The sequence below is a fragment of the Podarcis gaigeae genome (genome assembly GCF_964106915.1).
Source record: "Podarcis gaigeae genome assembly, chromosome: Z".
NCBI lineage: Eukaryota > Metazoa > Chordata > Lepidosauria > Squamata > Lacertidae > Podarcis > Podarcis gaigeae.
In genome coordinates, this window is record NC_139691.1 from 28,033,707 (window position 1) to 28,059,040 (window position 25,334).

A 25,334-nucleotide genomic window follows, 5' to 3' on the forward strand; every position below is an offset into this window, starting at 1 on the left:
TCATAAAGTTGACATTGAAACCTTTCCTTTTTTCCCCCCTTTCCTTATAATTAAACCAAACAACAATACATTGTTTGCATGGTTTAAATCACCTACTGATTCCACTAATCTGTAAACCATAATTATTCTGCTAAAGAAAACAGTTTTAAAAATTCATGCTAACTCTTTGCATCTTTTATTATACATAGTGACTTAAACATTCTATTGTTTAGATAGCAAAGGCAAAGCCCAGGGGCAAAACATACATACTCCTGTGTTCTTTAAGCATTTAAAATGGAAACAAGAAATAGAAGCTTGTTAAGCTCATCATATTATGGGTTGTGATCTAGGCTAGAGGTTAGTGTACAAGTTCACTAACTATTTCCTAAACCTAAGATAATGGATTCACTCTCCACCACAGCACACTCTTACAGCTGCAGAGTGTAATATGGAACTGTGAGAATTTATGTCGGATGACAACCGTTTTTCTGTTTCTACATGGGTCTAATATGCCACCTAATGAGAAAGGGACAAACCCAGAGTTGTGTGGGAGGTGGGCTATTGGTTTGTTTTTGTTCTTATTGCGTGTCAAGGTCCCCAGGGCCTCCCCAATAACAAACATCACACAGAATTTTTTGTTTAAGGTTTTTTGGCATAATTTTGGCCACAACTTTATTAAAATACAAAAATGTGAGTGGTTGCTTAGGCATTGGTTGCGACTATCTGCCCCCACCATGGGGGACAGACTGACATTCCGCACGATGCGAAAGTCAGAAAAGGGGAAGCCCTAGCCTCGTGCAAGGAGTTTTAGCATTTCTGGCTGTCAATCAACAAATGGCAACATTAACTTCTTCCCAATGACAAGGGAAGCCCAATCACATCAGTGGCCAACGATCAATTAGCCCGCCCCCAACTTTGGAGTGTCCTGGCGGCCCCCACCGCAACACGTGCTCTCCATGAAGGAGAACACGCTTTCTTGCTTTTATTATATATTTTGTGTTCTCATGTTTTATTTTTATGTTGTGAGCCATCCTGTGATCTTCAGACAAAGAGAAGTATACTAACTAACTAACTAACTAACTAACTAACTAACTAACTAACTATTATTTTCAGAACATTAGTTTTGTTTGTGTCCAGATTGGTTCATCCTGCCCTAAAAATGGACAGAATTAAGTGAAACAAACATTACAGTGGCCCAAATGGAGAACAGATCCTAGGGGACCAGGAAGAGCTCATGCCCACGTGTTGCCAACCTTTTGGAGGTATGGCATAATACAAAAATGGCTGCCACATATGCCCAGGCAGAAGAAGAAACAATCTAACATTATATGCACCGCCCCACCTGCCCCCCTGTCAATTGGGGGGACACACCAACATCAGACAGTGACATGCTCACTCACAGAGAGATGCTCTCGACACCTCTCTTCTGTTCAGGAATGAGATGTGGGCATATTTCTGGGTTTGATGTAGGAGACACTGACCCTGTGCAAAGACTAATGGAGCAAGAAGAGCAAGGCCTGTTGAGGGAATATTACTGAGGTCTTTCACTGAGACATAGCATAATTCTTATAGCCATTGATAGCCTTGTCCTTCATGAATTTGTCCAGTCCTCTTTTAAAGCCATCTAAGTTAGTGGCCATCACTGCCTCCTGTGTAAGATAATTCCATAGTTTAAGTATATCCTGTATGAATAAATACTTTATTTTGTCTGTCCAGTTTCATTGGATGTCTTTGAGTTCTAATGTTATATAAGAGGAAGAAAAGCAATTAGCTATGTACTTTCTTAACACCATGTATAATTTTATAGACTAGTATCTTGTCCCCTCCTTAACCATTTTTCTGACCAGAACATGGCAAGCATTGCTAATACGGGAGGTGTGCGTTTTGGCTGGCGCTTTCATGAACTCATTCCCTTGGGGAGCATCACAACTTGATTGATGACTAGCTCAATATGGGAAAATAACTCTTAACAGGAATATTTCTTTATTTCTTTATTTAATTAATTTAATATACAGTGGTACCTCAGATTAAGTACTTAATTCATTCTGGAGGTCCGTTCTTAACTTGAAACTGTTCTTAACCTGAAGCACCACTTTAGCTAATGGGGCCTCTTGCTGCCGCTGCGCTGCCGGAGCACGATTTCTGTTCTCATCCTGAAGCAAAATTCTTAACCTGAAGCACTATTTCTGGGTTAGCGGAGTCTGTAACCTGAAGCGTATGTAACCCGAGGTACCACTGTACTTCTATGCCACTTTTCATGTGATAAATACTTTCCAAGGTTTTAAGAGAAGCAGCACAATACCTCCCCCAGCACTCTCAATGCCCAGATGTTTTGAGTAAGGTGCCTTCCTGCACATTGGCACAGATTCATAGTGTAAATTTCTATAGGATGAGCTTGAATCCTGGCAATACAGAAGCACTGTGAGTAAGTGGCTCCCCTGTCTGAGAAATTGGTCGGTTACTTGCCCCAGATAGGGTTGTACTTCCCTAGAAGGAGCAGGTATGCAATTTGAGGCTGCTTCTGGATCCACTTCTGCCACTGAAGGCCCTGGTAGCCTCAGAGAGAAGATGTGCCTTTAACCAGCTGCAACATCTTCAGTCATTCTTAAACCGGAAGAATTTGACCACAGTAGTTCAGGCATTGGAGGCTTCAAGATTGGATTACTGCAATGCACTCACTGTGGGGCTTCCCTTGCACTTGATAAGAAACTGCAGTTAGCATTGAATGCTACAACACAGCTGCTGACAGAATCCACACATTTTTGTCCACATTAAGCTGAGCACAGGGTTCATTCACATATCCAAGCCATTAAACTTGGTGACACTTTCTTCCATGCAGACAAACATAGATTTGCTCTGCCAGTGTGTGCTTGATACCCTTAGCAAATTATTCAAATAAACTCATTCCAGAAAGCATTCATTTGCCTACAGGGAAACTACAGTAAGAACATGTAAAGTTGATTAAAGTTTGCATATTCTGTTAAGATAGATTGATTATTGAAGGGAATTGGGCTTTGTTTCCTGTACGTTTTAATTATCTTCTGCTGGGAAATCCAGTTGTTATCATCAATCATTTATACAGGACCTTCATGATTTGAAGTGCTGTATAATATTTCCTGTGCAATATTTCTGTGGCAACTAAAATTCGGGTGGATTTTGTATTCCTAAGTAGCATTCCTCCTTTATGTGGACAATTAACCTTGAGAACCTTGAGAATCTTGAGAAACTTATCCCAAGCTCCCAACATTCAGTGGGGAGGATTCAGTTTCTCAGGACATGCTGCTGATCACCTGAAAGTAACCATTCCCACCCCCGGAAAAAAAGAGTATGTTAATGAACTAAAATGTATTAGTAAGTTTGGTTCAATTTGTTTGGGACTCAACCGAGAGCAAGGTCTTATTCTCCCACTGGAGGTATTAAAGTTAGCATAGCAAAGTTGGGATCGGTAATTACTACTGCTGTCAATGTACAGTGGAACCTTGGTTCTTGAACAACTTAGTTGACAAACAAATCGGCTCCTGAACACAGAAATCCCGGAAGTAAGTGTTCCAGTTTTCGGCTATTGTTTCTGGGGCGCCTGTGCCAATCGGAAGCCACACCTTGGTTTTCGAATGTTTCGGAAGTTGAACGGACTTCGGGAATGGATTACATTTGAGAACCAAGGTACCACTGTATACAGCATTTGAGGTTTGCAAAGGAATATCACAGGGTACCGCTATGAACCTGAAGTTCCATTGCTCGCTCCTTCCTTCCTTCCCTCCTTCCTTCCTTCCTTCCTTCCTTCCTTCCTTCCTTCCTTCCTTCCTTCCTTTCTCTCAATGTGGCATGTGTTACGTATGTCTTAGGCTCAAAAGACCTAAAGCTGAAGAGAAAGGTTAAAGCACTTGCAAATTTAATCATGCACCGAAAGGATGGCAATTTTAAGTTACAGTGCTTCCCACATAAACACTTTCCATGGTCTTATGTATTGTGGCTTTCAACATAGACACTCTTCAACTACACTTTCCCTTCATTTATCAGCCCAAACTTTGCAGGTTGACGGAACAGCACTTAAACTGTACCCCTCCCAGCACTTCACACAAACACATAAGCAGTTCACACAAACTCATAAACTTTAGTCACTCAACAAAATCAGTCTCCTAACCTTCTCTCCAACACAACACACTCACACTCCTTATGATGTTGCTTCCTCCCTAATAACTTGCCGTCCTGCTCATGTTAGTGGCAGACATCTTGATTTTTGGAAGATGCTTCATGTAGGAAGCATCATTCTAGCACTGACCACGTGTTGCAGTGCATTTCCCCTTAATTATTGCCTTCAGTGGGAATGGGCAAACCTCTTGCTTTTCTGAAAACACCACATATTTTTAAAACCAGCAAAGATAGAAGACATGTTAGCAGGGGTGCAAAATGGTCTTAAAATGGGAAAAGCCATATTCAAGAGTTATTTGCTCCCAAGTCCAACAATACAGGACCAAGTAATCAATCAGGCAATGCCAAGTAGCTACACTCCAGATGTTGTGAGCACCTTCCTCAATATCTTTACATACAGTGGTGCCTCGCAAGACGAAATTAATCCATTCCGCGAGTCTCTTCGTCTTGCGGTTTTTTCGTCTTGCGAAGCACGGCTATTAGCGGCTTAGCAGCTATTAGCGGCTTAGCTGCTATTAACGGCTTAGCGGCTTTAAGAAAAAGGAAAAAAATTTGCAAGAACTCGCAAGTCTTGTGAAGCAAGCCCATAGGGAAATTCGTCTAGCGAAGTGACGCAAAAACCGAAAAACCCTTTCGTCTTGCACGTTTTTTGTTTTGCGAGGCATTCGTCTTGCGGGGCACCACTGTACAGTGTGAACACCTGTAGCAAGTAGGCTCTGTGCCTATGGTTGTATGTATGAAGCCTTTCCCAGAATCTGCAAACCTGAATACATAAATAGCAACTTCAATACACAGATCTTCCTTGCTGGATCAGAGGAAATAAAAGAGCATTTGTGTTTGCCATGATTTGTCACTCTTATTCAGCTTTTACTAACCAGGTGCCCTCCAGATGTGTTGGACTACAATTCCCATCATCCCAGCCAGGACAGGAGTTGCAGTTCGAAAGCATATGGATGGCACCTGGTTGGCAAAGGTTGCTGTTCTAGTTGCCCTGATAGTGATACAAATATATCCTGCCAAAGCCTTCAGAGGACAGCCATAAAGCTGGGAGTTAACAGTGCAGATTGGAGTAAAGGGAATTTACTTTAATCTACCATTTTTAAAAATGTGTTATAATTGGAGGCATTATCTTATCATCTTTGAATGAGGCCCAGTACCAGTAACTGCATGAGTGCAACCGAGGATATGATTTACAATAACAGCTAGGGAAAAGTAATGGGCAACAATATTTGCCTATAAATGTTAAGAAAATCCAGGCTAAGTCACTTTTTTAAGGCAATATTATATTTATGTTTTAAGAAGACCGTGTTTCAGGGTTGTTGTTGTTGTTGCTTTAAAAGTTTCCTGACAAGTAGAATCATATAACAAAATGAGGCAGATTACTGTGCCCAGAATCAGCAGGACATTTTCTTTTTATGCTAGCTTTCAATTAAATAGTGCTGTTCCAAAGCTTTCTATCAGTCTCCCCCCGCCCCCGCAGTGATTTCAGGAGGTATGGGGAGGGGGCCAAAAGTGGATTCAGAAAAATGTTCCCTTGTTGGTTTTGTTTGCTAAGGAAAGATTTAAAAAACAGTGGAAAGGGCATTTCCAGTAAAGGTGGGGTATGGCAGCATTCATTTTTAATTTTTACAGAAAAAAATGTAGCTGGGAATAGATACAGTTGGCAGTTACCAGGGCCAGCCCACCCACAGGACAAAATTAGGTAATTGGCTCAGGTGGCACCACGATTTGCACCAGCACTGGCAGCCAACCAGGCCGTCATGTTCTTCCCAAATGCTACATTTGGAATGTTGTTACTCCATGACATATTGTTATGATTTGGAAATAGCCAAGCTAGCTTCTTGGTGAGGTGATAAGCCATTAAGGAGGACAAAGGAAGTGGCTCTGTGTTAAATGACAAATGGGTGGGTCTCCCTCCTTAAACTTGTGGATACTTAGAAAGACAAAGGCTGGAGTTGAGAGTTGAATTATGTGGGCTAGAAAGCAGCAGAAAGCCAGAAAGCAGCAAACTGGGAACCAAGAGAAACAGAACGATGTATGATTTTCTGTTTGAATCCAAGGCTGCGACTATGAGGGGAAACAAGGCCCTCTTGGGGTGTTAATGTGGCAAACCCCTCCACTGTAGGCTCAGGTTGTTTACATGTGTAAATTAACCATCTGTCATAAAGACACCACCATCTCTGCTGCCCTCATTCCAAAGGAAACACGAACCCTAAGCAGGCACCAGGAACCACTGGAATAGTGAGCAAAACACTGGGGTAGTGGGCAAAAACATTATTGTTTCAGACACATTGTGGAGGGTGTGAGGAGATATGGTGGTCCTCAGGGAACTAACCAAAGGATGCACTTCTACTTTTGTAGGCTGGTGCTAGGGCTGCAGAAACATTCTCTATATATCGCTAAAACAAAACCCAGATAAGTTTTTTCTAGGAGGCCTCATTTAAATATTCAAAAACTAAAACCAAATGTTTTTATTCCCCCAAGTACTCTCTTTTTCCTTTTGATTTCCCCATCTCCCTTCTTTATCACAGCATAGAATAAGAGAATAATATTCATGGGTGGCAATTAGTCATGATTTAGCTCAGTTTGGATGTTAGAACATTTCCTCCATCTTAAATGCTTCCTCTTGAGTGATCAGAAAGCTATAACTATTCTAGCTTTATGAGGGAGAACTTCAAGGCTGAGACAGAACGAGACCATACTACAAGGGCAATGTTCAATTTGCCCTTCAAGCATAAAGGCTCTAATGCTTTATACTCTAGCCAAGCCTTCCGGACTTCTCAATCCAAGGCTGCTAACCTACCAAAGTTTTGCTGGCAGTGCCCCTCATCAAACATCACCCAGTGGCATCAGCTAGGAATGGTTTGGAGAAAATGATTTCACAGTCCAATATTGGCCTGTGAGCCAGAGGTCCCCACTTCTGATTCAGAGTTTGCTAAATTTCACCAGATCTACAATTCACCTCTGCAAATTTCAGCCCACAATTATTCAGCTATTTTCTGTATGTCCAAATATTTGCCTCCCCCCCCCCCCCAAAAAAAAGAATCTTCTCAGTCCACATATGACCAATGGTATTTGATATTTGTCATGCAGGGCTTTCTAACTGTGTCTGATAGCTGACATTTAATAGTGTTTAGTTTCTGACAGCATCTGATAGATAATATTCAATGGTATTTAGTATTTGAAAATTGACAGCTTATGACATTTCATGTTTGATGCCTGCCAAAATGTTTCATGCCATGGTAACAAATAATATTCTTGGATCACAAAAATGTCCATTGTTCCAAGACTCTTACAAGGTCTTTTGCTTGACTCTAGGACACTTATTATCTCATTTCAGTATCGAAATCTTGTTTTTGCTGTATTTCCTGAACCATTTGTCAGATATGGGTATAAGGTTCTACATAAAACAATACATTATAATCACATTGCTAATCTTATAAGGGGCCAAATGGAGTCCTTCAGGCCTCTTTGTCTGGCTCCAGGATTTCCTCCAGGCCACATAAAAAGTTGCCTTATAGCATTGGTCCATTTAGCTCAGTATTGGCAACCCTGAGTGGCGGCGTCTCTCCAAGATGTCAGACAGGGGTCTCTCCTACCTCTACTTGAAGAAGCTGGGATCGAACCTGGGATGTTCTCCATGCAAGGCAGATGCCCTACCACTGAGCCATGTTTTTTTCTGACTTACAGATAGCATCCCTGTTCCATTGTGTGAGCATCTGCAACAAACCATTTTGAAATGCCTGTGTGCTTGCGCTTCTATCTGCCCTACATTAGGGCTGCCTAAGACTTTGACCCCATTTTCTGAAATACAAATTTGTTCAGTTTTCTTACTTGGTCTTGAAAAAGCATTTCCCTGAATGTTTAAGGAGATAAAACCCCAAAACTTTACTACGTATATTGTGGTTTAAATTGTGGATTTTCCACTTTTATGATTTTAGACTGAAATATTTCCAGATAAAGTTATTTCCTCTGAGGGATAAAACATACTTATATACCCCAAACAGTAAATTTCCAGAGGAAAAAAAATATGATTAAGTACTGTAGCCTTCCATAAGAAATATAGCTACACCACCATGTAGGATATTCAAACCCTGTGTGATTCATGTCCCATAAAACTTTATTTGTAGTCTCAATCAGCTTCAGAATGTTGTACCAGGGGAGTGGGAGGGTGAATATTTGTGCAGCTGAAAAAGTATTTGCAAAGGCCATCTTAACTTGTTCATTTAAGGTGCAACATAGCAAAAAATAGTAATACCTGGTTAAAATAGACATCTGTAGGCATGTGATCATTATCATTAAAACTAACCAAAACCAGGTTGATCTTCAAATGAACAATACACAGGTTGTTTCTAAATGGGTAGCTATGATAATCTGCTACAGCATCTTATCTGCTGCTTCTTGGATCTGTTCTTAATATTATTTGTTTATTTAAAAGACTCTCAGATTTATTATCACTCATTCAATTTATTACAGTCAATGGGCAAAAAATAAAAAGCATACAGTACAGAAGGATCTCAGAGCAAAACTGACGTGTGTGTGTGTGTGTGTCTGTGTGTGTCTCTGTGTGTGTATATATAGCCTGTTTTTATGTTCTTCTGTTCTTTGTATACTGTGTTCATTTTATGATGTTAGCTGCCCTCAGCCCAGCTCCAGCCGGGGAGAGCGGGATACAAATAAAAATCTATTATTATTATTATTATTATTGCCCAAATTCTGTTGCCAATCAAACAGTTTTGCATGACGTCCCCTTACAATAGTTGCTATAATTTCTTAGTGGTCATAATTTAGCATCTTTTCTAATGTAAATGCTAGATGTGACATCAGATAAGACCAATGAGGCACCCCAGAAATGCCTGTCTATTGGGAAGGCAGTACAATGTGATGTATATTCTGTATATTTATAGGAGAATGTGATGTATCTTGTGTATATTTATAGGAGAAACGGCTTTCTCTCTTCCCCACCTCCAACTCCCCAGTATAAGAGGACTAGCCACTTGACATGAGCAGAGACAGTAAAGCACATAATCCTATGCTACAGCTGCAGAACAATGCTCTGATGCTATCATCATAGTGCAATGACATGAGACCCTCTGCTTGTACTGCATTATGCACTGGAGACCTGGCAGCCAAAGAAATTAAGAAATTTCCTGAGAGCCAGTATGCTGTAATGACTAGAATGTCAGGTTAGGACCTAGGAGACCAGGGTTCAAATTCCTGCTCAGTCATGAATCTGTGGGCTAGTCACTGCCTCTCAACCTAACCTACCCAGGGCCAGCCCACCCACGAGGCAAGATGAGGCAACTTCCCTAGGTGGAAGGATCCCCTGGGGCAGCAGATTCTGATGTCAATCTTCCTACCCACCACCCTTGTTCCTGATGCATATATTTTCTCAGCCCTTGTTCCCTGGCAGGGAGAGGAATGCCATTTTGAGGTCTGCTTTAGGTGCCAAAATGTCTTGTGCCAGCCCTGAACCTACTTCACAAAATTGTTGTGAGGATTATATGAGAAATGGTAGAACCAGCTACATCACCTTGAGCTCCTTGGAGAAAAAAATGGGGTACAAATGCAATAAATAAAACAATAACACATTTTAAATAAATAAATAACTACATGATTCTTCACCCAGAAAAACTGATCCTGTTCCTGTAAGGTCCTGGGGGGCTTGAAACAGGAAACTTGGCCACAGGGCCTTGATGCCCTTCCCTCTGTCACCCCACCCTCTACCACTGAGCTGGTTTATTGGTCGAGGGACTAGTTGGCTTGAATGGCAGGCAGGATATTTGTAGCCAGAAAGCCTAGAAGGATTCAGATAATTATAATAATAATAATGCAATAATAATAATTCATTATTTATACCTTGCCCATCTGGCTGGATTTCTCCAGCCACTCTGGGCGGCTTCCAACGGAATATTAAAATACAATAACCTATTAAACATTAAAAGCTTCCCTTCATATGTCTTCTAAAAGTCTGGTACAGTGGTACCTCAGGTTACATACGCTTCAGGTTACAGACTCCGCTAACCCAGAAATAGTGCTTCAGGTTAAGAACATTGCTTCAGGATGACAACAGAAATCGTGCTCCGGCGGCGCGGTGGCAGCAGGAGGCCCCATTAGCTAAAGTGGTGCTTCAGGTTAACAACAGTTTCAGGTTAAGAACGGACTTCTGGAACGAATTAAGTACTTAACCTGAGGTACCACTGTAGTTGTTTTCTCTTTGACACCTGGTGGGAGGGCGTTCCACAGGGCGGGTGCCACACCCAAGAAGGCCCTCTGCCTGGTTCCCTGTAACTTGGCTTCTCGCAGCGAGGGAACCGCCAGAAGGCCTCGGCGCTGGACCTCAGTGTCCGGGCAGAACGATGGAGGTGGAGACGCTCCTTCAGGTATACTGGACCGAGGCCGTTTAGGGCTTTAAAGGTAAGCACCAACACTTTGAATTGTGCTCGGAAATGTACTGGGAACCAGTGTAGGTCTTTCAAGAGCTGTGGTCTCGGCAGCTGCTCCCAGTCACCAGTCTAGCTGCCACATTGGGACTAATAGTGGCCCTTATGGTTTTATTTAAGAACTGTCATTAGTTTGAGCCACTCATCTCTGGCCTTTCAGGTCCTTGTTTGCCCTCTCCAGAACCTGGCGACCAGCTTTTGTGGACTATTTCATTGCCTCTGACCCTGCTGGGCTCTGACAGTTATTCATGCCAAATCCATTCTTGTGGAACTGTCTGGGTTGTCAGCAAACACACTGTACTCCATTTATTTTGTTGATGCATACCACAGAAGGAACTGCTTAAATAATTATGTAGATATATATGGGTTTTAAAAAATAAAAATAGCCATGCTACTTTATAGAATCATAAAGCTGGAAGGGTCCCTGAGGGTCATTTAGTCCAACCCCCTGCAATGCAAGAATATGTAACCATCCCATAAGGGGACTGAACCTGCTACGTTGGTGTTATCGGCAGCATGCTCTAACCAACAGAGCTCTATGGAAGCTCTTTGCCCCAACCCTCTTACTGACTGGGCAAAAAAAATCTGTTAGCATGTATTCCCTTCCAAGCGTGTTCCATGTATAGCAGCTTTGTAGATTTATAATTCATATGAAAAGATAATATAATTGAAGCTTTAAAAAAGAACTATGCACTGTGCTGTAAAAATGAGTTGTTTGTCTTTTTGCTAACGGGAGAAAAATCACTAGTGAAGACAATGTCTGTTTGTATTTATGCTGCACTGTGATAGTGATCTATTAAGTAGAAATCTTCTATAGAACAAAACAAAATACTTACCCAGTTGATATTTCCTAAGTGACTAGACTGTAGCATCAGGTGAAGAACGGGACATCTTGGAGATGTGGTTTATAGGGAGAGATGAAAGTCATTAAAATTGATTTCCTGATGAATAACACAGGGAAAGCTTTCATCTTAGAAGTTTTATCAATTTTCAGTTACTTAGTTCTTTCAAGACACTTTCACGTTATATTCTGAAACAGCATGTCACATAAAAATAATTCATAAAGTATAACTGGCTCAATGGATCTTTAAAGAGACTAAAAGCCAAGATATGTGACAAGGGACAGCTGGAACTCTGGCTCTCCACTTAAGGGAAAGAAATGGATGCATCCTGACCTCATTTGCACTGCTGTGGCACTTCTCCAACGTCTAAGGGCACCTCTCGATTGTCAGCATTTTACCAGAACTTTAGGTTTGCATAATTAAATTTTATTAAAGCACTCTGTTAGTCTATCACAACAAAACCACTTAAAAAAACCACCTGACTTTTTGCAGTTAGGAAAGTAACAGGGAAATACTCTGAAAAGTGGGGTGAATGAATATTTTATAGGAAGATGCATAAACACCACACAAGCAAATCAGGTTGGATGCTCAATAAAGACTATGTTGTCGTAACATCCACAAAAGCTTTGTGCAATCAAATCAGGATTACTGCTCAAAAACAGGTTGTTGCGTGTGCCATAAGACTGTGTGTTTGACTGTGAGGGTTAGCTCTGCTTTAGGTGCTAGTCCAGATTAGCATACAAAGGTTATACAAATTTAAATGGTTAGCACCTTATATATGCATATTGAATGTTGGATAAAGTTAATGGCAAGGCAAAGTAATGTGCATATTTTGGATTATTAAAAATAGATTTTTTAAAAAGTAGAATACAGATTTAAAAAGAAATACAGAAAAAAGATAGATTTAAAGAAAGTAAAACATACTAAAAGCCTGATAATATTTTACAGTAACCCAGCTTGCTAAACTTCAATCTGAATGTCATCTTTATAGCATGTCTGAAAGAAGTAAGGATTTTGATAGGTCTCCATGGAAAGAGAGTTCTTTGGTTTCCAGACAGCTCTTCTTGTTCTTTCTGCCTGGTCTTGTTTGATAGAAGTATCACCATCTTTATAATAATGTACCACACCTTCTAAGAGGTACTGCTTCAGCTTCTAAATTTAAAAAGCAACATCACTGTTGCATTTATCACCACACATAATTATTAACTTGAGGCAGCTCTGAATATATGGCTTTGGAAGTCTGACAAAATACAAGACAAGAAGAGGAATCACTACGGTGAGAGGTCTGCAAGCCAAGTCCTGTGGGGAATATTTGGATGATCTGGGTGTGGATAAAAGGTTAGGGAAAGGCATGGGAATCAGGCATGGAGTGTCCCACCTGATGTGAAATGAGAATTTGCACTGCACTGCCCTTACCTAGGAAGCTGAAGAGACAATGCCCCTACCCACTGGAAATCAGTGCCACTTCTCCATTGCCAGAGGTGTTGGGATGCCCACAGAGCACCACCGCCTGAGGTGGCTGCTCCTCATGGGCCCTGATGGGAACGGTCTTCAAATAGCTAGATGGCTCCCATGCAGAAAATGAAGCAACCTTGTTCTCTGCTGTTCTAAAGAGAAAGGCTAGAACCAATGGGCAGAAATTCCAGGGAAGCAGATTCTATTAAAAGTAATAAGTAAGTTCAGTTGTGGTTTGACAGTGGAAGAGGCTGCCTCACTGGATGTATTTAAGTAGTAGCTACTTGCCGGGATGCTGTGAGGGACAGGGACTGTTATCAGTAAATCTTGCTCATAGGTTTCTTTGGGGATTATGGGGTTAATTTGTTAAACATTAGAGGTCCATACATCAAATTAGAAGCAAGTAAAATTCATTGAGAAAAGTTCAGGTTGCAGGCAGACAATGTCTGCTACTGAAGAAAGAGAAAAATACAGTGGTACCTGGGGTTAAGTACTTAATTTGTTCCAGAGGTCCATTCTTAACCTGAAACTGTTTTTAACCTGAAGCACCACTTTAGCTAATGGGGCCTCCTGCTGCTGCTGCTCTGCTGGAGCATGATTTCTGTTCTCATCCTGAAACAAAGTTCTTAACCTGAAGCACTATTTCTGGGTTAGCTGAGTCTGTAACCTGAAGCGTATGTAACCCGAGGTCCCACTGTAAGACCATCTACCTTCCTTGCATTTGTGGACTTGCACACACCAGAAGGTATTTTAGGGAACCAGAAGATGAGCAGATGAAGGTGCGATCTCATGTACTGAGTTAGAGGGTGTAAGATATGGCAAGCCTGATGTGGAATCATTACCTTTTGGGATTGTGTCTAGAGAGGGAAAGCTTTGTGTTTAACTTACTTTTATTTTACTGTACTTTTGCTCCATTCAGAGGATTGCCTCTGTGTGCATGCAGCTATTCTTATGCTTAAACCCTTTCCCTAAAAACAACTATTTCTTTGTTGTAAACCTTTAATCTAGACTGGTTGGTGAAAGGCTGGTTGGTAGAAAAACAAACACTTTTACCTGGTGGCAGTAAGAGATCTAACAGGAAGGGTGGCCAGGCAAATGGAGAATTTGTTTTGGCCATATCTCCCTTCCCAGCCTGGTGCATGGCCCAGGGTGAAGCTGGAGTGTCGTAACAGATGCTGCAGATGCATCTTGCATTGTAGAACCTGCACTAAGTTGTGGATTGGGAGTTGGACCTAAGGACCTCTTTGGTCCCTTCTGACTATATGATTGCATTTGGTCTTCAATTATCTAATTATAGATCTTCATATGAAACAAAGCATAAATATATTCCTTTGAAGTTGGCATTCCGACAAGATAAAATCATTAAACAGACATTACTATAAACTGATGTTGGCCTGTAGTTTTTGCAGTTAACGGGGGAGTTGACGCTTGATGAACAATCCAATTAAAACTGGCAACAAAAGACCTAAAATGTCAGCCAAATTGCTTTTTAATAGTCAACGCAACCATCGCAATACATAAACATTAAATCCCCATAGAATCGTAAAGCTTCATGGTGAAACAATTCTAGAAATGAATAATAATTACAGCACCTTGAGAATTCTTTTTAATAGATGTGCACTCGTTAGAAATATTTTCTTGGCTGGCTTTATATGACAAAAGTATGTTTCCCTGGGAAATTCCTTTATGTATTTGTAACTGTGACAATTTTGTATGATATTGAATTAGATGCAGTGCATGGTATTTTCAAACACGTGGTTCTTGATTGAGCTGCTTTCTCCAACTGCTCTAGTAAGAAGCTCCTCCAGACTCACAATTTTTGCATGGCGTTGGTGGAGGCCCAAGCAGTGATCTGAGGTGTTGAAAACAGGGGTATTGTAATGTTATCCCTGGGAAATATTGGAGGGTATGCAGATTGCCATAACATTGGGCTTCGTTATGTTCAGCAGACATCTATGGCTAACAAGAGAAGTAGGCATAGTTAGGCCTAGGCTATTCAGGGCAGGTCAACACAGGCAGCCTCAAATCCAGTGTAATCCAGTCAAGCAATGTCAACAAAGGTCAAATCCAGAATTCGGTTGTGCAAACTCAAAGCAGTTAAGGCAAGGCAGGAATCAGTTCATGGACAGCATTTGAAATTGTTACGTAATTGCAATTAGCAGTGGCTAGGGAATGCCATAGTATTTTATTAGGCTTTTACAACAAGACTCAAATTGCATTTCACACTTGTGTAGTTGTCTTTTAAAAAAAACAAAACGAAAAAACCCATCTTTAATAGATAATTGAAAAGACAAAACTTTCTGTAGCATTGAAAACTTCATTTTTATATTACTTTCCCTCCCATCAAATATCTGCTTATGTTTCGAAAGCCCATACTAATTAATTTAGGGTGAGATGTTGAGATGTCTCACCTCCCTATTTATCTGAGATGGAATTAATCTGAGTCCATTTGCCAGTAAAAACCAACAAAAACAACATTTAACCTTGAGACTACTATTTTTATTTTAACTGACATGGTTAGGAATATATGTGTGGGAAAAGGACTCTTGTTAAATATAGCTGAGAGAAAGTAATGTGCTTAAGGGATGGGGAACCTCTAGCACTGCAGATGATGTTGGGCTACAACTCCCATCATCTCTGACCCTTGGCTGTGCTGTCTGAGGCTAATGGGCGTTGGGAGTCCAACAATATCTGGAGGGCCGCAAGTCTCCCATCTCTGTTCTAAATCATGCCTGTATTTGGACATTGCACTAAGCCATAGATTATTGTGATGGCAACAAGCCTAGTTTCCTCTACGTACATTTGTAAGATTCATGTACTCCTTCTTTACTCCCACAATCACACCCTGCAAGGAAGAATTTGGAAACTTTTACTTCCATCTTTGGTGTCACATTCAAACCAGAGGCAGAACGGGAATGGGAGGGTCTATCCTTATTTTTGTCACAGTAAACCATAGTATATTGTAATGTGTGCCTGCATCCAACATAATCACTGGAGATAAATCTAGCTATTTTATTTTATTTGAAAATTTGAATGTGGTGAATGCACTTACAGAGATGCACACAGTATATCCACTTTGATTCTTTTGAGGGCTTTTTATCTTTAAGACATGTTTTAATTAGAACCTCTTCTTTTTGTCTTTTTTTTTAACTATAGAGAACTATATATATTTAATGACATCTTAAAATTCCTTACTTCACATTCTGGAAGATTCACATAGATGAGCTTGGGAGTGATGGGAGAGTGAATATAATGGCCCTTTTCCCATGCAGAAAGTGTTTGTTGGTATTCAAGATTTTGTATGTTCTTAATTTCGGCATCCAATCAACTTTCATGTTTTCTTAGTCAATTTCTAGTCAATGCACCAGTGTTAACTGGGTCCTCTAATCAGAGTTGAATTAGCAATGTGGTGAGTAAGGGAGCAAAACATAACCAGAGTTTAAAACCACAGACTCAGGATTGTAGCTGAAATGTCAATAGTGTAGCAGGGTCTCAAATAGCCGTGTTTCCTAACCCTACCTGGAGGTACCAGGGATTCACCCAACTATGCAATGTGTACATTTAGCTGTGCAATGTACAGCTAAAATATGACCCTTCTCTCCAATATATCTTAACCCCTATATCCAAATTAGATGGATGAGTGGTTTTAACTTAGCAAAAGAGTTTTCTTCTGAGCTGTACCCATTCCCTATTTCTCCATCTAATGCTTTTGATACGTAATTGAGATGGGTGAAAATGAAACTGAACATCAAATTGGGAAGAGAAAGAGTTACTTCCTAATTGTCATATGGCAATAATGTATTGCTTTAATCCTGCCATAGATTGGTCATGAAAGTTGGATGGATCTTGCTTGCATTTTTTGGATTGACACCATCTCCATACATGACAGTAAAACAGAATTAAAGCATGCTGCATCTATTTATGTTGCACATCAATGATAATAAATAATTGGATTTGATGGTATTGATATTTGCCTTGCAAGTCATCAATGACATTTTGGCTGTGGTTCTTGCAATGACAATTAGTCACTCCCCTCAGAGAGCTACAGTTCTCAGATTAGTTTAAGAATTAACCTCTCTTCCCAGGATGCTCTGGGAAATGTTGCTCTCTGTGGGGGATACAGGTATCTCAACACCTCTCAGCACCATAACAGTTCTCAGTATTATTAAAGTGGTATGGTGCTGCTTTAAATGTATAGTGTGGATGGGGACCCGGTTTTAGTGAGGCATAGGTATTGTGCCAAAAACTTCACTGAAAGGGTATTTCTGTTTAGGGGGGAATTTAGAGAAAATAAAGAGGTGGAATCACTTAAGTCTTCTGGGAGGCAGTTCAAAGCAAGCTGACCAGCAGGCGAGAGAAGGTGGAGTAATTTCAGGGATCAGAAGAGCTTTGGATGATTAAGGATGGATGTTGGAAAAGGAGAAGCACAGATCACAGGTAGTGGTGTATCAGGATGTATCAACAGAGACATAAGGGAGAAGTGGCCATAGAAGACTTTAAGTGTAAAGAATTTGTGCTTGATTCAGGAAACCAATGCAGAGATTTAAGGAGCAGCATCTTTTTCCCAACCAGAGGACCACATTCCTTCTGAGCAACTTCCTGGGGCTATGCACTAACTATTCTTGCCTTGCCCCGTTCATTTAGCTTTTGGTCTCACAAAATATAAATGGAAAAGAGCTGATAAACTGAGGAAAGCCACACTTGGTAGCAAGTGGGGGACTCATGAAGCATTCTAGGAGTCTTCTTAGACAGATCAGTTTGTGAACTCCCACCTTGATTTTCAGACTTGTATCTTAAATATTTTTTTTTATTTCCTTGGCTGTGAGTCCTTGAAGACTTTGCAGACCTTTCACCACCTGGCAATGATTGAGGGCAATGATTGACTCCAGCTACAGAAGCTGAGGTTGTTGAAGAGGCCAAAGATCGATATTGGGTGTCCCTTATTGCAGACCCAGGTCATTGAGCCTGAGCTTCCATAGCTGCTGCCCGCCATGAACCACCATGGGCAGGATTGGCAGTAACAGCAGCTGATATGTTCTGTGCTTGTGAATACTTTAGTCTCTTGCTAATTATGCTGTTTTAAATGTGCATTTTATATTTGACTTCCTATAGTAATGTCTTCTTTTGAAATGTTATATAGATTTTGTAGTTGACCTCCTTTGTAATGTTTTGTTTTGAAATCTTTGAGATAAGATTTAAATTTTCTCTTAGTTGCCTTGAATGTATATTTTAAGTTTGACTTTCTTCTGTGATGCTTTGTTCTTGCTTGCTTTGATGTTTTAATGTAGGTTGTAAACCATTTTGAGATTTTTTTCTTAAAACTATAAAGCGGTATAGAAATGAAGTGAATAATGATAAAAAATAAAAACAACACTTCTTTTGAGGTAGCTGTGGATGCTTCAAGTTAAACTAATTACTGAGTTTTGCTAATATTTTGTTGTTGTTGTTTAGTCGTTTAGTCGTGTCCGACTCTTCGTGACCCCATGGCCAAATATATGTATTAATATTCATGGCTTATTTAACAGAAATCCATTCACAGTAGTTTCGCACAAGAAACTCTTACCTCGTTACTCACTTACTTTTCAGCGAATATCCTTCTCAATCCCTTTCTCTTAGCCGTTGATTCCTTTGCAGGCATGTTTGCTAGACACCACAGTTGGACTAACACAATTTCAGAACTGTTTATGACCTTATTCCATGGAACAGACTACTAGTTACTGAAAGAGTTTATAATTCAGGTGTCAGCAAACTTTTTAAGCAGGGAGCTGGTCCACTGTCCCTCAGATCTTGTGCGGGGCCAGACTATATTTTTGGGGGCGAAATGAACGAATTTCTTTGCCCCACAAATAACCCAGAGATGCAGTTTAAATAAAAGGACACATTCTACTCTTGTAAAAACACGCTGATTCCCGGACCGTCCGCAGGCTGGATTTAGAAGGCGATTGGGCCGGATCTGGCCCTCAGGCCTTAGTTTGCCTACCCATGGTTTAAATTATATGAATGTGATAGATGAATTGGATGGTTTCTCCTGTTTCGATTTTGAAAGAAAGACATTTATTTCTAAAACATTACAGTTCCTTTCATAGTTATGTTCCGAAATGCAGTTGATGAAATCACATGGCATCTGAGCTGTAACACACTCTCAGCCTATGACTCTTCGTCTTTATTAAAAAACACCCCCGCATAAAAAAAAACCCAAATAGAAAGCCTAGGAGAAATTGCATAAGTCACTTCACTAACTTTTATATTGACTGCATTTCATACAGATTCAAATCAGTGGATGTTCTCCATTTTGTATGCATGCATTTCGTGAACTCATAAGTTAAAATTACATTTCCAAGACAGATTGATCGCAACTTTCTCTATGACAAATGCTGTAATCCTATTAGGCATGGAAACTCTTTATTCTTCTGTTGTTGCTCAAAATAATAACCGGCTCTCTTGTTTCTCTCTCTGCCCCCTCCCCTTGATGTCTCTCCACATTTAGAAATGCCAGGAAGCCCACGAAACCAGTTCACGTTCAGACCACTGCCGCCACCTCCACCACCGCCCCACACATGTACCTGCAGCAGGAAGCCGCTTTCAACAGCTGACTCTTTCCAGGGAAGATCAATGACGACCCGCAGCCAACCTAGCCCAGCTGCTCCGCCCCCTCCAACCAGTACGCAGGACGCAGTGCATCTCCATAACAGTTGGGTCCTGAATAGTAATATACCACTAGAAACCAGGTAGGTACAAACCTACAATGCACATATCTATGACCTAAAAATAAAGTGTATGTGAAACTATTCATTTAACAGGATTTATAAGCCATTTAATCAGAAAAGAACTCTAAGCAGTTTGCAGAAAGAATATCAAATATTTGTTAGAAATGCTAAAAATAAATCAAACATTATTGAATAAAAGTAGTGGAACAGGATTCAAATGTACTAAATAAAGCAAAGAAAAGGTAGCTTAATATTGGGGATCAGGTATTAAATGTAGGTTTTCTTATATACTGACATGTAATTTTTTGTCATCTAGTCAACCAATTTGGGTTTAATGGGAAATGCATCATGAATGAACTCACATAAGCCTTAGGCTCTTGCATCCCCTCCCGCTTTTTTGCATGCCAAAAGAAAAGCTTCAAAGCTTCCAGTGTCACTTTTTGACAAACCATAGTTTCCTATGATGCGCAAATTCTGGGAACTGAGTTAGGTTGTTACTGAGAATAATCCAGGATCAAACCATGGTTTTAAATCCTAGCTTGTTATCAAGCCATAGTTTAAACCAACCACAGTTACTTGAGTTAAGATGTCATAGGGATGCTTAAAAACACAGAGAGAAGTGTTTAATCTCATCTTCTGGCAATGACAAAGAGAAGAGGGAAGGGAAATTCATGCACTGGAAAATCATTCTTTCCCGTAACACCTTTTCTTTCAGGAGATTAAGGCAGCATACAGAGTTGTATCTCTATCTCTGCCCCCGCCTGTTTGTCTTCACCACCACAACCCTGGGGGGTAACTGGTCCTAGGCCAGCCAATGAACTATGAACACTACAGAGAAAAGTGGTATAATGGTGGATACCAGTTATTTGTCCATAACAGTTACCCTAAATGACCTATCATATTATTCCAAAGAACGGCAGTGCAGACTCTGCTTAAACAGCCCTGTAGCCTGGGGCTACTTTATATATGGCATTTCTTCTCCACCACTGTAGAGAAAACTGCCTTATTTCTCAGTTTATTTCCAGCAAATGATCTGATGGCAGAAGAGGAAACACCAGTGCATTGCTCCCCCCCCCCCCCCGCTTTTCTCAAAGTTACATGAAAGGAAACAAAATTCTTTTACAATCAAACCAGACGCATTTTGATGGCAGATGTATCACTGTGCTAAATCTTTCTTGTATAATAATACTGAAATCTATCTAATAGGTTTAAGCCGATTCTTTTATTTTATTTTATTTGGAACATTTGTAATCTCAAAGTAGATTTAGAGGCATTAATTCATCTCCCCCTATAATAACCAGAGATAATTCAGAATGCACATGTTGAGTGCTTATATCCTTCAAAATCTCATTCTAATTCTTAAAACCACAGCGGTTTGTAACAGCTTTCAGGACTGGACAATTCTTCCTACAAATGGTTATATTTATTCCTATTTCCTATATTTCTACCTCATGCTTCAGTTCTGGGGATTCTAACAAGAAAATCAAACTGTTGTCGCAGTCATCATTATCAACAGCCATATCTGTACATGATATGTAAATATATACTGTAGATGTATCTTGCAAGGAGCTCATGCATAGTTCTCCCCCTTTGCATTTTGTCCAGGAAAAAGCTCTCTTAAGTAGGTTAGGCTGAGGGACAGTGGTTGGACCAAGGTCATGTTCCTATTCTGAAGTGCTTACAATCTAAGCAGGACCAGCTGCAGGATTGTGGGGGTTTTTTTGGGGGGGGGTGAGCTGTGCAAAGTGTCCTCTGATGTGTCATTTCCCCTGTTAGGGGCCTTACCTGGCTGCAATGGCCACAGGCAAAGTGAGTCTAGCCACTTTCTTAATTTCCCACCATGCCCAATACATTTTTTGTTTTTGTGGCTTTGAAGGAAGGGGAAGTAGTTGGAAAGCTGGTAGTGTGCAGCTTGAAAAATGGGTGGAGGGATTAGATGCCTTAGTACGAGTATATTTTTATTACGCACTTACAGGCAATGTCAGGGACAACATGTACTCAAATTACCACATAAAGGCAGAATATCTTCTTTTGAATTCATTATGTTGGAGGTGCACCCAATTTCAAAAGGTTGAATTCAAAAGAGGATATTCTGCCTTTACGTATATTAAGGCAAATGCAGTAAATATTGTATTGATTATGTTCTGTGTTGTTAGGTTGTAGTGCTACCTCGGGTTACATACGCTTCAGGTTACATACACTTCAGGTTACAGACTCTGCTACCCCAGAAATATTGCTTCAGGTAAGAACTTTGCTTCAGGATGAGAACAGAAATTGTGCTCCGGTAGTGCGGCAGCAGCGAGAGACCTCATTAGCTAAAATGGTGCTTCAGGTTAAGAACAGTTTCAGGTTAAGTACGGACATCCGGAACAAATTAAGTACTTAACCCGAGGTACCACTGTATTATAATAATAATATAATAATTTTTTATTTATACCCCGCCCTCCCCAGCCAAGGTTGGGCTCAGAGCGGCTTACAAGCAATAATAAAAACAAGATGAATGATTGCAACTTAAAAACAAAAATAAAATACAACATTAAAATAATGGAACATTAAAATATTAAAATGTAGCCTCATCGCAGGAGGAGAAGGAAAAGAAAGAAAAGAAAGAGAGGGAGGGAATCAAATTGGCTTCAAGCCAAAGGCCAGGCGGAACAACTGTCTTACAGGCCCTGCGGAAAGAAATCAGATCCTGCAGGGCCCTGGTCTCATGAGGCAGAGCGTTCCACCAGGCCGGAGCCAGAGTTGAAAAGGCCCTGGCTCTGGATGAGGCTAATCTAACTTCCTTAGGGCCCGGGACCACTAGGGTGTTGCTATTTATGGACCTTGAGGCTCTCCGTGGGGCATACCGGGAGAGGCGGTCCCGTAGGTATGAGGGTCCTAGGCCGTGAAGGGCTTTAAAGGTCAAAAGCAGCACCTTAAATCTGACCCTGTACTCCACCGGGAGCCAGTGCAGCTTGAAAAGCACTGGGTGAATATGCTCCCATGGCAGAGACCCCGTGAGGAGCCTCGCTGCAGCATTCTGTACCCGCTGGAGTTTCTGGGACAGCTTCAAGGGCAGCCCCGCGTAGAGCGAATTACAGTAGTCAAGCCTGGAGATGACTGTCGCATGGATCACTGTGGCCAGGTCGGGGCGGGAAAGGTAAGGGACCAACTGCTTGATGCGGCGAAGGTGGAAAAATGTCGCCTTGGCTGTTGCTGTAACTTGCGCCTCCATGGAAAGGGAGGCGTCAAGGATTACACTCAAACTCTTAACGGAAGGCAATGGCACTAATTGGGCCCCCGAAAGAGAAGGGAGTTGGTCCCTCATCCCCATGCCATCCCGACCTAGCCATAGGACCTCTGTCTTCGAAGGATTTAGTTTCAATCAGCTCCCACGAAGCCATCCAGCCACAGCTTCCAAGCATCTGGTCAGTGTGTTCGGGGCCGAGTCGGTGTGGCCATCAGCAGACAGAGCTGAGTGTCATCAGCATATTGGTGACAGCCCAGCCCAAAGCTCCGGATAATCTGGGCAAGGGGGCGCATAAAGATGTTAAAAAGCATCGGGGAGAGAATTGCGTCCTGCGGCACTCCACACACCAAGGAGTGGCGCGACGACATTTCCCTCCCTAGTGCCGCACTCTGACCAGAGATAAAAGAGCACAACAAGTTACGGGCTATGCCCTGTATCCCCACGTTTGCGAGGCGGTGGTCCAGAAGATCATGATCGACCATGTCAAAGGCTGCTGACAAATCTAAAAGGATCAGCAGTCCTGACCCGCCTCGATCCAGTTGTCTACGGAGATCATCTGTTAGGGCAACCAGAGCCGTCTCCATCCCAAAACCAGGACGGAAACCGGACTGAAATGGATCTAATGCCAATGTTTCCTCCAGAAACCTACCAAGCTGTTCAGCAACCGCTCTCTCAATTACCTTACCCAGGTATGGAATATTTGAAACTGGGCGGTAATTGGATAGGTCTAAGGGATCTAATGAAGTTTTCTTTAATAGTGGACACACCACTGCTTCCTTCAGTTCCCCTGGGAATGTCCCCCTGTCAAGGGACAAATTGATAATTTCAACCAGGGGGGTCCGCGCAACATCTGGACACTCCCTAATCAGCCAAGATCGGCACAGATCAAGGAGGCAGGTGGTGGGCCTACCAACTTGGAGGAATCTATCCACATGAGTAGGGAGTATCCGATCGAAATGGTCTAACACTGGACCTGAAGTCAGTCGAGGGGCCTCCAGTTCAGTCACTGTATCTAAATTGGCAGGGAGGTCACGGCAGAGCAACAGGACTTTCTCCGCAAAAATGCTCGTGAATGCCTCACAGCTGTGGGTCAAATTTATGCTTAAATTTGGTTGTCCTCCTAAGGATGTTATTGACCTAATTATTCTAAAAAGTTGTGCCGGGCGAGAGCTAGCGGATGCAATGGAAGCTGCAAAGTAAAATTTCTTAGCAGCTTTCATAGCCATCTCATAGGCTTTCATAAGCATCCTATAAGATGTTCTTGAGGCTCCGTCACAAGTCCGTCGCCATACTCACTCTAGCCGTCTGAGATCCCGCTTCATTTTCCGGAGCTCCTCAGTAAACCAAGGTGCCTGGTTTCGACGGGGTCGCAGAGCGCGCTTAGGCGCGATCTCATCAATGGCTGCCAAGAGCCGGTTATTCCAGTCCTCAACAAGGTCATCTAATGAGTCGCCAGGAGGAGCAGGGTTCCGCAAGGCTTGTCGGAATCTATCAGGATCCATCAGTTTTTGCGGACGAGCCCAAATAGGTTCGCCACCTGAGCCGGGGAGGAGCGGGAAGTCAGTCTTGGCTTTCAGAGCGTAGTGATCAGACCATGGCACTTCCACAGCGGGGAGCATGATCCCATCTATGCCAGCACCAAATATCAGATCCAGCGTGTGGCCTGCTTGATGAGTGGGGCCCAAAACAAACTGGGAGTGCCCTAGTGTTGCCATGGAAGTCACTAGGTCCAGAGCCTGTGAGGAGGGAGCAGCATCGGCATGGACGTTGAAGTCTCCCAAAACCAGTAGGTTTGGGAACTCCAAGGCCCAGCCCGCCACCACCTCCAGCAGGTCTGACAGGGTGGCTGCAGGTGTGCTGGGTGGTCGGTACACCAGCCAGACAGCCAAGCTCTCCTTGGTGCCCCACACGAGACCAAAACATTCAATGCAGGTGATCGCCAGTGATGGCAGAGCTCTGAAAGAGCAATCCTCCCGGAATAACAACGCTACTCCTCCCCCCCGACCCACAGTCCGCGATTGATGGAGGACAGAGAAACCTGGGGGTGTTATCTCATGTAGGGAGACTACTTCGCCTTCCCGTACCCAGGTCTCCGTCACGCAAGCCAGGTCAATCCCCTGCGAGACAAAAAAGTCACACATGGTGGCGGTTTTGTTGCCTATGGGCCTGGCATTGCACAGCATCAATGACGGAGGTGTGTAATCCTTGCTCTTCCTACCCTCATCCCTTGGGATGGGGCGTAGGTTGGAAGGGGTTCGAGGATCACTGCATCTCGAAACCCTTCGCCGATAGAGATATCTAGCCCCACCGCCATTGGCAATTTAGTTTTGCTAACCTTTCAGACTACTGCAGCATCAGTGCAGAAATGCTTAAATAAATAAATAAATAAATAAGGCCTCAACAAAGTTGTTCCCCGATGGAAATAGTTTGGGGTTTGCTCGTGTTCCTTTCTTGGATGAGTGCTACTCTCACCATTTACCTGAAGGAAGGGGAAGGAAGCTGTAGGCCGCGAAGAAAGCGTTGG

The 25,334-nt window shown here is 41.9% G+C and overlaps 1 protein-coding gene across 12 annotated transcripts in view; it reads left to right on the forward strand.

Moving 5' to 3' along the window:
- Positions 1 to 25,334, forward strand: part of TENM1 (teneurin transmembrane protein 1) — a 383,082-nt gene that overhangs the window by 161,802 nt on the left and 195,946 nt on the right. For all 12 annotated transcript variants that reach the window (XM_083721963.1, XM_083721975.1, XM_083721972.1 and 9 more), the window contains exon 4: positions 19,359 to 19,599. In XM_083721963.1, coding sequence (XP_083578089.1) covers positions 19,359 to 19,599 — 241 coding nt within the window. The remainder of the gene's footprint in view (positions 1 to 19,358; positions 19,600 to 25,334) is intronic.